Consider the following 15138-nt stretch of genomic DNA (forward strand, 5'->3'; position numbering starts at 1 on the left):
TATTTGATTTAAAATTAGCAATATACAATTCACTTTTAAAGCAGAGATAATTAAAATATTGAGTGGTTCAACAGATATTAAATCACAGTTCTTGAAAACTGTAGTTATACTTGAATTAAATATTAAGTCATAAGGCCATCTAGTGGTAAAATTTCCAAGTTTTAGTTAAGAATTTGAAAATCTGATGTCTCTTTTATTAAATGTGGGCTTTAGAATTTATCAAGTATATTGTAAAATCATTAAAAAGGTTTCTAGAAAAGAGTTTAACCTAGGGTATTTTTCCCTTTTACAGCAAAGAAGGCCCTTTGGTTATGTTCTAAAGACCCTTTCTACGAAGCACTAATTCAAACACATAATATTTTTCTTGATTGTAGTAATTAGAGCCACAGATAAAGTCTACAAATAATAAGCATCGGGAATGAAGAAACTTACTAGTAAAATGGAATATTAAAGTTTACCTATTATAACCTTTCTCCAGTCTGTTTGACATCCCCATTCTCCAGCCTCGTATGTGCCAGGAAATTAGTAAGACTCAGATCCTGCCCTTGATCGAGCACATGATTATTGTTCTCTGTGTTTAAGTATTCCACAAGTATTGACAGTAGTCCACCTGCTTATTGAAAATCCTGATCTGTGAGAAGAGACCCAGGGTCTGCTTTTCAAGGGCCTTTCAATGAATTTTTAGGCAAATAAAGTTTGAAGATCATGCTGTACTCTATACAGAGATCATACAACAAAATCTGATATTTGGGACCTTAAAAAATTCTAAGTATAATTTGAATTCATGCATGTAAATGTTACACTTTTGTTAGGGAAAGAACCAGTGAAATCAGGCAAATGTTTACAGTTTTGCAACATGCTTCTCAAAAATAATAGAGCAAAGAGACAAGCTGGAAACAAGCTGAAGTAGTATTCTTTCCTAACTCTGCATTATTATAATATTTAACATTATTAACCTCTTTTAACAAATCAGATATAATATCCTGTCTGTTTATTATCAAATAGTCCTTGGCTAAATATTAAAAAGGATAGCCTCATTTACTGTGAAGTAAGCTGCCACAGCCCAGTTTTTCTTTCCAACTCTCGCTTCAGTTGGACGTTACACTGTCCTTAAACATGTTTTCCTCGCTAGTGAATTACCCATCGAAATTAATTCAGAGTGGTTTTATTTGCCTCTGAAGTTACTGATACTATTCCTAGTAATCTGGTGCTCAGACTTCTCATTTATAAAATAATTTCTCCTCCTAGGTATTTGGAGTAGATGACAATCAGGATTATAATAGGCCTATTATCAATGAAAAGCATAAAGATCTGATAAAAGATTGGGCTCTCAGCTCTGCTGCAGTAGTAATGGAAGAAAGAAAGCCACTGAGTACACCTGGATTTCACAACTCAGAGGTATACATCCCTTCCTCCTATGTAGCTTTTACACAAAAATGTAAATTTTTATCATTTTTATAATTATATTATTTTAAGTTATTGATATATCCCCTTGAGAGTTCTTCTAAAAACTAAATTCTCACAAATTAATTTGTTTCGAATAAAAGCCTGAAGCAATTTTGCAGTAATTCTGTTTCAGTTTTGTTGTTACGTTCTTTTAAATTATGTTATTCTGTTCATCGGTGAAAGGAAAATGTTAACATCAGAAAGCAGTTAGTAAGTTACATGCGCACTGCTCTGATTGGCATTATGAGATAAAACAAAAAAACATACATTGCTTAAACTTCCTAGGAGGGCATGTATTTAGCATGGACAGGCCTGACTATCATGCCAGATAGAACTTTCCTACATCAGTAAGTGCGGGTACGGTGCAGCCCCGGATGTGATTTGGGTAACATGAAGTTAACCAAAGTTGGCTCGGCTAACAAAGTTAGGGAGTCAGTCTGGTACAGTAGAGCCAGGAAGACCTGAGTGCAAATCCAGAGCAGCCACGTTTAACAGAGTGCCTTGGTGTTGGGCAATGCCCCCTTTCAGCTGCAATTTTCTCATCTGTACAAACAGGATTGTTGATGAAGCCTGTTTACGGGGAGTTTACTGAATCTGAACCGCTGGGCAGAGTTAACTGCCCGAGATTTATGCCCTCAACAAATAGTTATTCCTGTACTGGAAATGACACTAGAATGTCGTTCCACATTGTTAGGTCAAAGAGAAATGTGAAAAATGTATGTAACGGAGAAGTACTAATTCGTTATAATTTATTGAGACAGTAAGAGCTAACAACCAGTAGGAGCTTTCTCGTGCCGTTTCACGAATAAGGAAAATGAAATATGTAGAAATGAAGTTGACAAAGGTCACAAAGCGTGGTACCTGTTGAGCCAGAATTTGAACTGTAGGAGGCCTTATTTTCTTAACTCATTCTCTTACTCATTGTGCCATACTATCTCTCAGGAAATTAGGTGATTTAAAATCTACAAATGGTAAATATACAAGTGGTAAATAAAACAAAACCTAAAAATATAAATAAATTATAAATAAAATGTTACATTTGCATGAACTGTAAATAAAATATTTCAATAGACTGGTGAAGCCCCCTGTTCTTTTGTTTATGTTAAAATTGTCCCTTTTAATGGTCTGCTTTTCCCCGAAAGCAATTACGTATTTTAGTGTTCTTTTTTTCTTCCTTAATCTTAGAGAATTTTCATTCTAGTTTCTGTTTTATAAGATGCCTAATTTCCTTACTGAAAGCAAATGATACTTATCGAGGCAGTGTTTGGGTTTTCTAATTGCTCCAGCAACGATTCTGATGAACATGAACTTTGTAAGACCCCCCTCTTTCCTTCTCTGTCCCCTCCACCCATGCCAAGTGGACTTTATATGTAGCCCCAGTATGTTGCACCTGCCTTTGAAGGAGTCACCTAACCAGGCCCCGAGAACCTCTTGACAGAATAGTTCTACTATCAGTGAAGGTGTGCGTGGCTCTGGTACTTCCTTCATGCTGAGAGCTGTGGGCAGTTAGCACAGAATCTTGAAAGGGAGTTCAAGGACTCAGCAGGCTTTGGAGTACTTCTTAGGTTTCACTGTCACTATATACCTAATATTTGAACCTATTCTTGAAGTCATGTATGTAGTCTGTGTGAAATACTTCATCAGTTTTTAGCCTATCATCCTTAGTAATAAATCTGATACTTAAGGTATTGTTTTGAATAATTCATAATACAATTTTGGTTATATTCCAGTCTCAGAATTAAGCCTGGACTTAGATTTTTCACGAGGGAACAGGATTTTTTTTCTGTACTCCCTAGATCTCCCATATTAAATGCCTAGATTGCCCTAGTATTAAAAATTACCAGTATATGCCCATGAGTCTATGGAACCATATCATGAGTTAAATTCCATTTCACACTTGACTATAACAATTCAAAGAGCACTCACCTTAAGGCCAGATCTAGTCATGCACAAGTCGAGAGTCAGACTAGTTACAGAAAAATTCTTAAAGGCTGAGTGATTTCTGGATTCTTCTGGAAACAGTAAAGTGTTGTAAAAAGAAGTCTTAAGCCTTGGGTTTGTTTTTGAAATCCCTGAAGACATGATCTGCCAGATTTAATACCCCTTGGGACTCTGGATCCTGTCTGATTCCTAGAAGCAACTAGAGGGCTAGAGAACCTTCAGGCTCCTGTTAGAGAGAACGAAGTAGAGCCCGCAGCACTGTCATAGCCCTGAGGCTGTAGGAGCAGACCCAGGTTCGTCCAGCCGCAGTGGATTTGAAGCTCCAAATGTTTATTTTAGTGTCATCATTAGTATTTAATAAGTAGAGCAAATTATACTACGTCCACAGTAATAAGATGTGGTTAAAGGGGTACCTAGAGAATCTTCATTCTAAATATGAGGAAATTTAATTAATTAATAAAGGAATTTTAATTAATTATTATGGCAACGTGAGATTTGAATATGGCTTCGTATGACAGGATTATGAGACTACATAGAACTGACTAAATAGGCTCTGATTTCATTCCCTTATTTTTCTCCTTTAGGAAGGCACGTCTTCATCTGGAAACAAACGCTGGGTTTCACAGTGGGCTAGTCTGGCTGCAAATCATACAAGGCATGATCAAGACGAAAGGATAATGGAACTGTCTGTACCTGTCCCTTTAGAGAATGGTATTTTCTTTCTCTCTCTCTTTTTTGTGAATCATACATTTTTTTTTTAAACAATCTATAGTGAGAAGTTAGTTAAACTTAAGTAAACATAATCATATATTCTCATGCTTATACTATATACATATGATTGTATCTGCACTAATAATGCAGATACCGTTAAAATATAACCTAACTGAAGATAAGAGGTAATTTGTAGGTGAGACACATATATAAATTCTTATCTATGACATATATATAAAGATGAAAATTTTAAAGTAAGACTAACAATAGTTCCAAATTATAACATTAATTAATATCATTAATACAGCAAATATTTTAATACTTTGTGCTTTAAGTAAAAAAGAACATTCAGTACAATTCAGTAAAAAGAACTAATACACACTTAATTTACTTTTTGCAAGTCTATGCAATGTGATTTTTATTACCTTCTAATATTTCTGTGAACTGAAATAAAAAGTTTCTTTAAAAAAACAAAAATGAAATTTTATGCCTCTAATGATTTTATTATGTTCAGTTAATTACATTCTTAATTAGAACTAAAACCCTCAAGGAGAATTTGCATGTAGATTTTTATCTGTATTCTTAGTTTTATTATTGTTGAACATGGAAGTGGAAATTTATTTTGTCTCTGGCTTATGGCACCCCAAAAACATTACTCTGCAGGCATTTGAGCAAGATGCATAGCAATGGACTAGAAAAGCTTTATCACTGATTTACTATAGAAATTAGAAGTAATTGATAGTATTACCAAAAATCTTTGGAAAAGACCGAGTGATTTGGGCATTGATTAACATAAACTGGTCACCTGTTGGGAAACAAGAAACCCGAACGGAGGGGTCAAAGGAGCTAGGTAAACTTACCAAGAATCCATTATGAATTAGTCAGGTTAGCTGTAGGAAGCAAAATTCTGCCCTTGTTATATAACAGACCAGCCGCCCCTTCATTATCTCGTTTCAACATGTTTCATCATCTTCTAAATTAATTTATTTAGATAAGCTGATAAATTGACTTGAATCCTAAATATTCTTGTTAAACATTCATCGCATGCATGTTAGGAACAGGACAGTGTGAGAAGTGCTAGAAAAATACAAAAAGATAAAACAGCGAGTACGTTTTAGGTGCTTCTGGCAGCACTACAGAGATGAGACACCGTAAAGTCACTAATGGCTAAAGTTGAGTCAGGAAATTTAGTGGCTGTTTTCCTGCATCATAACCATCATATTGCTGTGAAATTTAAATGTTCAACTTTCAGAATTATAAAGTGATAAAAGACCCACAGAAACTATGTCTTGGGGCACCTGGGTGGCTCAGTGGGTTAAAGCCTTTGCCTTTGGCTCAGGTCATGATCCCAGGGTCCTGGGATCTAGCCCCAAATCGGGCTCTCTGCTCAGAAGGGAGCCTGCTTCCCCCACCCCTGGACCCAGTCTTTCTCTCCACCTGCCTTTCTGCCTACTTGTGATCTCTGTCAAATAAATAAATAAAATCTTAAAAAAAAAAAAAAAAAAAAAGGAAAGAAAGAAACTATGTCTTGGTATCTTGTCTCCACTTACCCCCAAAGATGAGAATGCTTTATATGTTAATTTCCTTTATCTCAGAAATGCATTCCAGGTATAGCAGTCAGGAAAATCCTTAGGTATTCTCAAATTCTCTCACATAGAAACATCAAATTATATATTTTCTCATCGTCTTCTACTTAATTTTGAAAAGAAAAATGATCTTGTATTTCTATATGAGCCATTAATATACTGGAAGACCATAATTTAAAAATCCCTCAGTTTGTAAAAGTATGATAAGTCCTGTTCTCTTGTTTCACACTTAAAATTTTTTAAATTCTTGGGGTGCCTGGGTGGCTCATTCGGTTAAATGTCTGACTCTTGATTTTGGCTTAAGTCATGATCTCGGGGTCCTGGGATGGAGCCCTGCTCTGGGCTCTGTGCTCAGCCCCTCTCCCCTTTCATGCTCTCTCTTTTTGTCTCTCTAATAAATAAAATCTTTAAAAAATTTTTTAAAAATTATTTTAGCATTAAATTTTTATTTAGAAAACCTTCTAAAGTTGTGCGTTTTCTGTTTTACTTAGGCTATCTAAACTTGTAATTCTTTCTTATAGCTAACAATGCTCATTAAAAACTCAACTAGAGGCACCTGGGTGGCTTGGGTCATGATCCCAGGTCCTGCGATCAAGCCCCCCATCGGGCTCCCTGCTTGGTGGGAGACCTGCTTCTCCCTCTCCTACTGCCCCCCCCTGCTTATAATCTGTCTCTCGCTGTCTCTCTCTGTCAAATAAATAAGATCTTTAAAAAAAAAAAAACTAGAACTAGATATAGGGGCGCCTGGGTGGCTCAGTCAGTTAAGCGGCTGCCTTTGGCTCAGGTCATGATCCCAGGGTCCTGGAATCGAGTACCACATCAGCCTCCTTGCTCAGCTGGGAGCCTGCTTCTCCCTCTGCTTGCCACTCGCCTGCTTGTGCTCACTCTCTCTCTGATTTAAAAATAAAATATATTAAAAAAAAAAAACTAGATATATTTTTCTTTCTTTTTTAAGTTCAACATGGGCTTGAACTCATGACCCTGAGATCGAGACCTGAGCTGAGAGTAAGAGTCGGACACTTAAGCCACTGAACAACCTAGAAATTTTCTATACTATGTAACTGAAAGTGTTTATTAGACATTCTCTGTGCAATTCTGCAAAATTTTCTTTAGCAGAATTTCACGGACCTTACAGAAGCAAGAAGGAACACAGTGACCTTCCCTGCCATAAAATACATTAAGAGAAAAAGGAACAGACGGAGGATTAAGAACAGATGACCCCAATTTTCATCTCCTAAAACACTCCCCCTATTAATAATCTGCTTATTTGTACATCGTGGCCTTATACTTGCTTTTGAAACTACTCTGTCACAATGCTGGTGTGTTTATTCAAAGTTTTCTTGTTATACGAAGCCACTTCTTAATGGACACTGCAAAATCTAACGTAACATGATACTCTTTTTATTTGTACTTTGTTTTGCCCTCATAATGTCTCCTTTGTGGTTTTGTGTTATAGATGCAGATATCAGTGAGTCTGGCCTTTCAGTGAGGAGTACGGGGTCGGCCACTTCCTTGGCTAGCCAGGGGGAGAGAAGGCGACGCACCCTTCCCCAGCTTCCAAATGAAGAGAAGTGTCTTGAGAGCTCCAGAGCCAAGAGTATGACACAGAGGTCAGAGATCGGAGAAAAACAAGACACAGAACTCCAGGAGAAAGAAGCCCCAGCACAGGCCTACCAGAAGGACAAGCCGGATGCCGACAGAGCCCTGAGTAAGATGAGCAGGGCCGTGAACGGGGAGGCCGCCAAACCCGGCGGAGACAGTAAAATCCTGCTTCACTTGGGCAGCTTGTCCGGGAAGGACAAAAGCGAAACCGAGAAGGAAACTTCTTTGGTAAAGCAGACGTTAGCTAAAATTCAGCAGCAAGAACAAAATGACCAGGTCCAGTGGACGCCTACCAAGTTGTCCGCTTCCAAGAACGTTTCAGGTCAGACAGATAGGTGCCGGGAGGAGTCTTTCAAACAGGAGTCACAACCTCCAGAAAAAATCCCAGGACACTCTGCAAGCAAAGGAGAAAGGGTGACACAAAACGAGGGCAAGCGAAGAAAAGCTGAGGACGTTCTCAAAGGTCAGACTCCAAAGGGTGGAGAGAAGAAGGAATCCTCCAAGTCCTTGGTGCGGCAAGGAAGCTTCACCATAGAAAAACCTAGCCCGAACATCCCCATAGAGCTTATTCCCCATATAAATAAACAGACTTCGTCTACACCACCCTCCCTGGCGCTGCCAGCTGCCAGCAGAATACGGGACAGAAGCGACTCAATGGACACGGACTCTAGTATGGACACCACCCTTATTCTCAAAGACACAGAAGCAGTGATGGCTTTTCTGGAAGCCAAACTGCGTGAAGATAATAAAACTGACGAAGGCCCAGACACTCCCAGTTACAACAGGGACAACTCGATCTCACCAGAGTCGGATGTGGACACCGCGAGTACAATCAGTCTGGTCACGGGCGAGACCGAAAGAAAGTCAACCCAGAAGCGAAAGAGTTTCACGAGTCTCTACAAAGATAGGTGTTCCACGGGTTCTCCTTCGAAGGATGTGACAAAGTCATCATCTTCAGGTGCTAGAGAGAAAGTCGAGAAGAAAACCAAAAGTCGTTCGTCAGATGTGGGCTCAAGAGCGGAGGGTCGTAAGTTTGTACAGTCCAGTGGACGAATGAGACAGCCTTCCGTGGACTTGACGGACGACGACCAGACCTCCAGCGTACCTCATTCTGCCATCTCCGACATCATGTCCTCGGATCAGGAAACTTACTCTTGTAAACCTCACGCCAGGACTCCGCTTACCTCAACGGACGAGCACGCACATTCCAAACTGGAAGGAAGTAAAGTGACGAAATCCAAGACTTCTCCCATAGCGCCGGGATCCTCCAGTAAGTCAACCACCCTCCCCAGGCCACGGCCCACCAGGACTTCCCTCTTGCGCAGAGCCCGACTCGGCGAAGTGTCCGACAGCGAGCTGGCCGACGCCGACAAGGCCTCAGTTGCTTCTGAAGTGTCCACAACCAGCTCCACGTCGAAGCCGCCCACGGGAAGGCGCAACATCTCTAGGATCGATCTGCTGGCTCAGCCTCGGCGAACGAGGCTTGGCTCGTTGTCCGCTCGCAGTGACTCTGAGGCAACGATCTCTAGAAGTAGCGCCTCCTCTCGGACTGCGGAAGCCGTCATTCGAAGCGGGGCCAGATTAGTACCTTCAGATAAATTTTCACCTAGAATTAGAGCTAACAGTATCTCTCGACTATCCGACTCCAAGGTCAAAAGTATGAGCTCAGCACATGGCTCTCCTTCAGGTAAATTGGGTCCAGACTTTTTACAATATTAGCATAATATTTCTTTCATGTTTTAGGACTCCTTTTTAAAAAAAAAAATTAGGTGTCTAGTGTGACTTCTAAAAATATTCAACAGAAAGGTTATGCTATAAGAGGGTATTTTCTCCTATAAAAAGTATTTTAGTTAGCTCATTAGTAAATGGAAAATTCAGAACTGACACACACTTCCAATGAATGCCCTGGGGCAAAATAGTGATTTCAAAATGACCTATTTTGGAACCTTAGTATCTGGATTCATGTGTCAGATAGATGAGGAACAATATCTGGAGTAAATAATAGGGATTAACATTGTCCTGCTGAAAGCAGTGTTTGATTTTTAAATATCCTCACCTAGTTCAGAACCCTTAATCTGAAGAAGGGCAGGATACCCTTTATTATTCCTTGAGAGCTCAGTGCAACAGTATCTGCTTTACACTTGCTTCCCCATTTATGCAGAAACGTCTCATACACTTTTTTAAAGGTCACTCTGTTTACGGTTGGGGCAGGTGAAAACTAATTCTTAATTCATTTCAGCAGAAGAAGATGAATTTGTGAGATGATCCCTAGGCACATACAGGTCTAACCGGGCTACAGAAATGTAACTGGTTACGAGAACTATCTCATAAAGCACTCTCCTGTCCCTTAACTCTAGTCCTTAGCTGTCGTTGAATGCACTTCCAGAAGGTACTTCCTCCCCGCCAGGATCTAGCGGCTCCGGGGTGCTGGTCTGCTGGTGTACTTCCCCCTCGGAGCTGTAGCGGGAGAGTACGTGTGTGACCAGGGTCCTCGCCCAGATCCCTGTGTGTACCTGTGAGCCTGGGCTCTTACTTCATAATCAGCCTCACACCTGGGTGGGGCTGCAGAGCCCCCCCCCCGCCCCCGCTCCCGCCCCCCAGGGGGGAGCCAGCTGCTCAGAGACTTAGAGATCTCTTATCAGCAAGCATCCAAGTGAGTCTGAAGGCTTGAGGGAAGAGTGGGGGATGGTTGGTATGCAATCCCGGGCTCCGAGTTTGATGTCTGCGGCATCAGAGCCTCCAGACTCAAACCTAACAGTGCTCCTCGTGTTCTGTTTTCTCTTTGCCTCCCTCCTCTCCCACCCTCACTGCTGCTTTCCCCCCCTCCACCCACGTCGCCCTCTCTCCGGGTCAGTGGCCATGGTGGTGATGGGCAGACCCGTGGTGGGAGTGGATGTGGGCAGAACATAGGTGACATAGAAGCCTGACTCCGAAGGAGGAGCTGGCATCCCCCGCGCCCACCCCCAGCCCTGGCTTCTGCACCGGAAGCTTCCCCTGCCGGTTCACGCGGTTACCGCAGGCGTCTGGAACTGACTGCTGTCCGTTGGTTGATGTTTACCGAGTGCTGGTTTTCTGTCTTCTTATGGCTCTACCTCTTCAGTTCACATCCCCTTTGTGCCACATTCTATGGTGTGTTGCGTGGTAGCGTTTCTTCCGCCACGTGGCCTGTTCAGTCACCTCATCTCTCCTGTACATAGAAGTGTTACAGTTTCCTCCTGTCTCACCGTAAGCTGTAACGTAAGCCGTATGTCACCAAGTAGCATGGGACGTTCCTTCTGTACCAGGCGTCTGGTCCGTAACACACGAGTGCGCTGGTCTTGTCCTCAGTGTTGAACGCGAAGGGCTTCTGTGAGAGCCAAGCCGAGTAGGACTACTTAAACAAGTCCGAGAAACTGCTGTAAGATGCTGTTATGTCTTTAAAGATAAGTTTTGTTTTCTGCTTTGAATCCAGAGCTTGATAAACATGCAGTTTCCTATATCCAAAAAGTACCTTGATTAGCTTATTGAAATTCCCTAGGGTCCACTGAGGTACGGGATGTGGACCTTCTTCCTACTTAACAGCAGCATATTAAGTGATTAGAACCATAAAATTGAAAAGCTGGAAGGGTCATTCAGTTTAGGTAACTGGGGCCAAGAGAAGCAGTGACCTGCCCTGGTCACGTAGCGGTGGCCAGGACAGGGTGAGAAGCCCCAAGGCCTTTTCATTCCCGGCCTCTTGCTGCTTCTGCCACATCCGGTCTGGCTCTCGGAAAATGTATATCTGCTTGCTTGCAAGCTTCCAGGGGACGGCTGGAATTTATCGGATTCTTTTCAGGCGTGTATACAAGGACAACTTACAATATATTTGGTATATTGCCCACTATAATCTATGTAATTCTGACGTTTAACTAAATTCATGAAGCCATATCGGGATCCAGGACTGTATGTTCAATTCTCTCAAGATGCCCTTTTATAGTGTTCTGGCCCATCTAGAAGAATAACGGCTGGGCTCTCATAGTCAGTGGTAATGTACTATAATAGTTATATGGGTACGTAATAAAAAAAAAATAAGCAGACAGTTTTTTGATCTATTTGCTAATTGGGGTGTCTTTGATGCTGTGGTATTTCTACTTAAGATAATTATATATAATACATGGAATGGAAGAAAAAATAAAAATTCTTAGCTTTAGCTTTTGAATTATGATTTAAGAGGCACCTGGGTGGCTCAGTCATTAAGCTCCTGCCTTCTGCTCAGGTCATGATCCTGGGCTGCGGGGAGCTAGAGCCCCGTGTCACACTTCTGCTCAGCGGGGAGTCTGCTTCTCCCACCACCTCTCCCTGTATCTCCACTCATGCTCACTGGCTCTCAAAATAAATAAATAAAATCTGAAAATACATATATGATTTAAAAGAATGTAAAGCTATACTGGTCAGGGTTGTTGTACAAACTGTAAATTTTAAAGGGCTTAGAGATCTCTGAACCTAGAGCCTGTAATATACCCAGATTGGCATAAATGAAAGTAATTCTGTAGTGTTTCAAATTTCATAATTTAGGCCATGTCTAAAGAAAGTTTTTCATAGAAATGTATATGATAAAAATAGAAGAATGGGATCTCTGACTCAGAAACATTTAGAAACTTAGGAACATTTATGCCTCTTTCATTCTGATGTAATTTGCTTTTAGAAGAGTAGAGTCCCCTCTCCCCACTCCCCCCGCCATGCCTTCAGTGATCCTTCAATACCAAGTTATGTTAAAATATCCTGATTTATTTTGATAAGATACATTTAAAACTAAGTGTGCTGAATTATCAAAATAAAGCAGTTGGCTTTCATTATGTCTTAGGTGCACATTCTAAAAAATATCATGTTAACATCCTTAGAATTTTTTAAGACTGTTTGCTTTCTCCTTTTTATTCTAAACCTCAAGTTTTATAGATGGTAGGAATTAGATATTGGGCATTCATGGCTTCAGTTATTTCTTCCTCCAGGTCAGAGATCAATACAGAACATCGTCAGGGATCTCTTTCCCCAAATGACCTTATTGCTACTTGCTTGTAAATGTGGATGTAAAATGTGTTTGTGGTTTTGTTTCCCACCAAAAATTCTGATATAAAGTGTGAAAATGTAGTGTTTGTTTCCTGAAATGTGTTTGTTACATCTATCGATGTGGCTGTGTTTTAAGGCCAACAAAGTTTTGGGTAGCAGTAGAAGAAATCAGCATTCGCAAATAAATAACCCTAATAACTTCCTTTTTCAATTCTTGACAGTACATCTTCATAGTAAATAGAGTAGTTTCCTACTTCCATAAGAGGGGCTATTGAGTAATTTTACAACTAAAATAAGTTTTATAATTAATGTAACTAAGATAATTTTCAGGTTAGCTATAAAATTAATTAAGCTGATCTTAAAACTTTGATTTTACTCTGTGTGCTCTCTAGTACCTCACCAGCCAAGAAAGCCTCCCTAAGGTTGACATTTCAAATACCTTTGACATAAATTTTCAATTTAATGATTTATCTGAAATGTCTTACTACGAGAACCAATAATATATCAAATAAGCCTAATGCCTTAAAATTAAATTTAATTCTATGCAGGATTTTACCTGAACAGAGTAAATTTCAAGAGGAAGAAGTAGAACTTTCTCTTCATGGTTAGAAATCACAAAAACCATCATTCCATGAGAAACTGAGGATGTCTTTTCAAAGAAGAGTTAACCTAACTGGAATTATAAAAATAATTTTTTTAAATAAGGATTTTCTGAAAAGTAATGCAGTCCTTGGATTAGCAAGGAAAGAGCTTTGAACTCTGGGAGTCTGTAGACCTAGCTTAAACTTTGATTTAAGTAAGGCGCAAGACCTTTCTGGGCCTCTTTTTTTTCTCCATAAATTGAAGAACTGATGCCAATGTCTAAGGTCTTAATATTCTAAAATTCTGTGCAACAAGTAAGCAATAGGGAAAGTTGAAAACATGTTCACTTGGAGTTTACTTTGCAGCAACTAACATTGTAGTAGAAGGAAAGATTAAGAAAGCAAAAGGTACTGAAGGAAGTTGTTTGGGGAATCCCAGGCCCTGGTGCCTCTCCCTGGGGTTAGTGATCATTCCGCTGGTGTCCGCACCCATTTCGGCTGTTCCGGAGGCCGGTGGCATCCAGACGGAACGGGAGCTCTGCTTCCTGGCACACCCCGTGTGATTGCTGTGCCATTGGTGAAGACAGCCCTTACTTGAGAATTTCCTCTCTCAGCTATCCCCTACTTATTTTATCCCTCATTTTGCCTTCAATTTTAAGAGAACAAACCTAAAAATGTTTTTAAACTATGCTTTATCCTTATGGTTGCTTTTCTTTGTAAAGATAATTATAAACTTCACCAATCTTCCTGGCATCTAGAAAAACTTATAAAAATAAGTGGGAAATTTACGAACGTCATTTGAAAAAGGAGTTTTTCTCTTTTTTTTCCCTCCGTGTAATTATTTTCTGATGTTGAAACTCAAACTACGAAAAATTGATTCTAATGTGGCTCTACTTACCTATTGTCACCTGACACCTAGTATCGCTTTTCAGTTTCTCGGCTTGTTTTCCTGTGTTGGGCCACTTGGGAGATAAAGCGGCCATCGATGCCTGCTTTCTGAGTGACATCCAAGTGACTGACCTCAGCTCCACCATACCTACCGATGTTTTCACATCTCCTGCAGTTTATTAAAACTCTTTGCCATTGGTTTTGTTTTCACTCCAAACAACTTTCAGTTGTTTTGAGTATGGTTTCCATAGTTTCCAAAACAAAAATCGGGAAATTTAATCTAACGAATCATCTTTTTCTTATTTGTGAGCTTGTTTTCTATGAACAATATTCTGAGGTAGCAAAATGAATAAACATTTACTGTTTAATGAAATGCCTTTATTAAAAAGTATAAACATTGCAATATTTCTAATTTTTTCCTAAAGCCTTTTCCTACAGCTCTTATTCCTAAACTTTTTCTGAAATTGTTTTCAAGTCTTAGGGTCAGTTCAACTCGTAGAATTTTTCAGATGTCTAAAATAGTAATTTTCCACTGTGGTAAGAGTATTTTTGTATTAATGAACTATCTTATAAAGGTAAAACCAGAAAATGTATTGACTACTGCCTTCAAAAGACGCTATGAATAATTGATTACCTACAGTTCTGTGTATGTATTTGCATACACTTTTCCAGAAAGCCAAGAAGTTTCTTCTGTCTTCTTACACCCATAAATCTTGTTCCAAGCTTCAGATGAGAGTGCGAATCAGGGCATATGGGTAGGCTCTGATCTAGGGCATATTCCCGATCGTAGATTTCTCAGCCAGTTCTGGTGGCAGTGTTTATCAGTTGCTCTGACAGCCACCTGAGCCTAACCAGAGTCCCAGACGCAAAACTGTGGTTTGGGGAGGAAAAGATAGGAGAGGCATAAAATTCCAGTGAAGTATGAAGGAGTTCTAGGCTCCACCAACCTATGCAGCCTAGGGTCCGTTTGTGTTTTAAAAGAGGGAAAGAGAGAGAGAGGGAAAGACAAAGAAAACTCTTCTGTTATTAATAGCAGTTGGAACTTCTAGCAGGTGCAGAGTTTTTGTCACTTCAGCCACCAAAAACATCTCATGCTTTTCAGTAGGTTTTTCCTAATCTGAGAAAAGCAAATGGTCAGTATCTATTCATTTGTTCAAAAAGAGTTATTAAACATTTGCTAGCCAGACACTCTGCCAAGGGCCAGGTAGGCAGGAGCAGATCAAACAGGCATGGCTCCTGCCCTTGTGACGTTTACCGTGAATCAGCCATTCTTGCCCTGTTTTTTACCTCTATCCTGTGCCTCACCAATTACTTGTATGTTTGGTTCTCTCATTAACAGTAGTAGTGAAATTAATTTG

General features: G+C 40.0%; 1 protein-coding gene across 1 annotated transcript in view; it reads left to right on the plus strand.

Moving 5' to 3' along the window:
* The window catches only part of CEP170 (centrosomal protein 170), a 117102-nt gene that overhangs the window by 83495 nt on the left and 18469 nt on the right, over window positions 1-15138 (plus strand). Inside the window, exons 10-12 of the mRNA XM_080823968.1 lie at window positions 1249-1398; window positions 3972-4098; window positions 7141-8973. Coding sequence (XP_080680094.1) covers window positions 1249-1398; window positions 3972-4098; window positions 7141-8973 — 2110 coding nt within the window. The remainder of the gene's footprint in view (window positions 1-1248; window positions 1399-3971; window positions 4099-7140; window positions 8974-15138) is intronic.

The sequence above is a fragment of the Martes martes genome, assembly GCF_963455335.1.
Source record: "Martes martes genome assembly, chromosome: 15".
Taxonomy (NCBI): Eukaryota; Metazoa; Chordata; class Mammalia; order Carnivora; family Mustelidae; genus Martes; species Martes martes.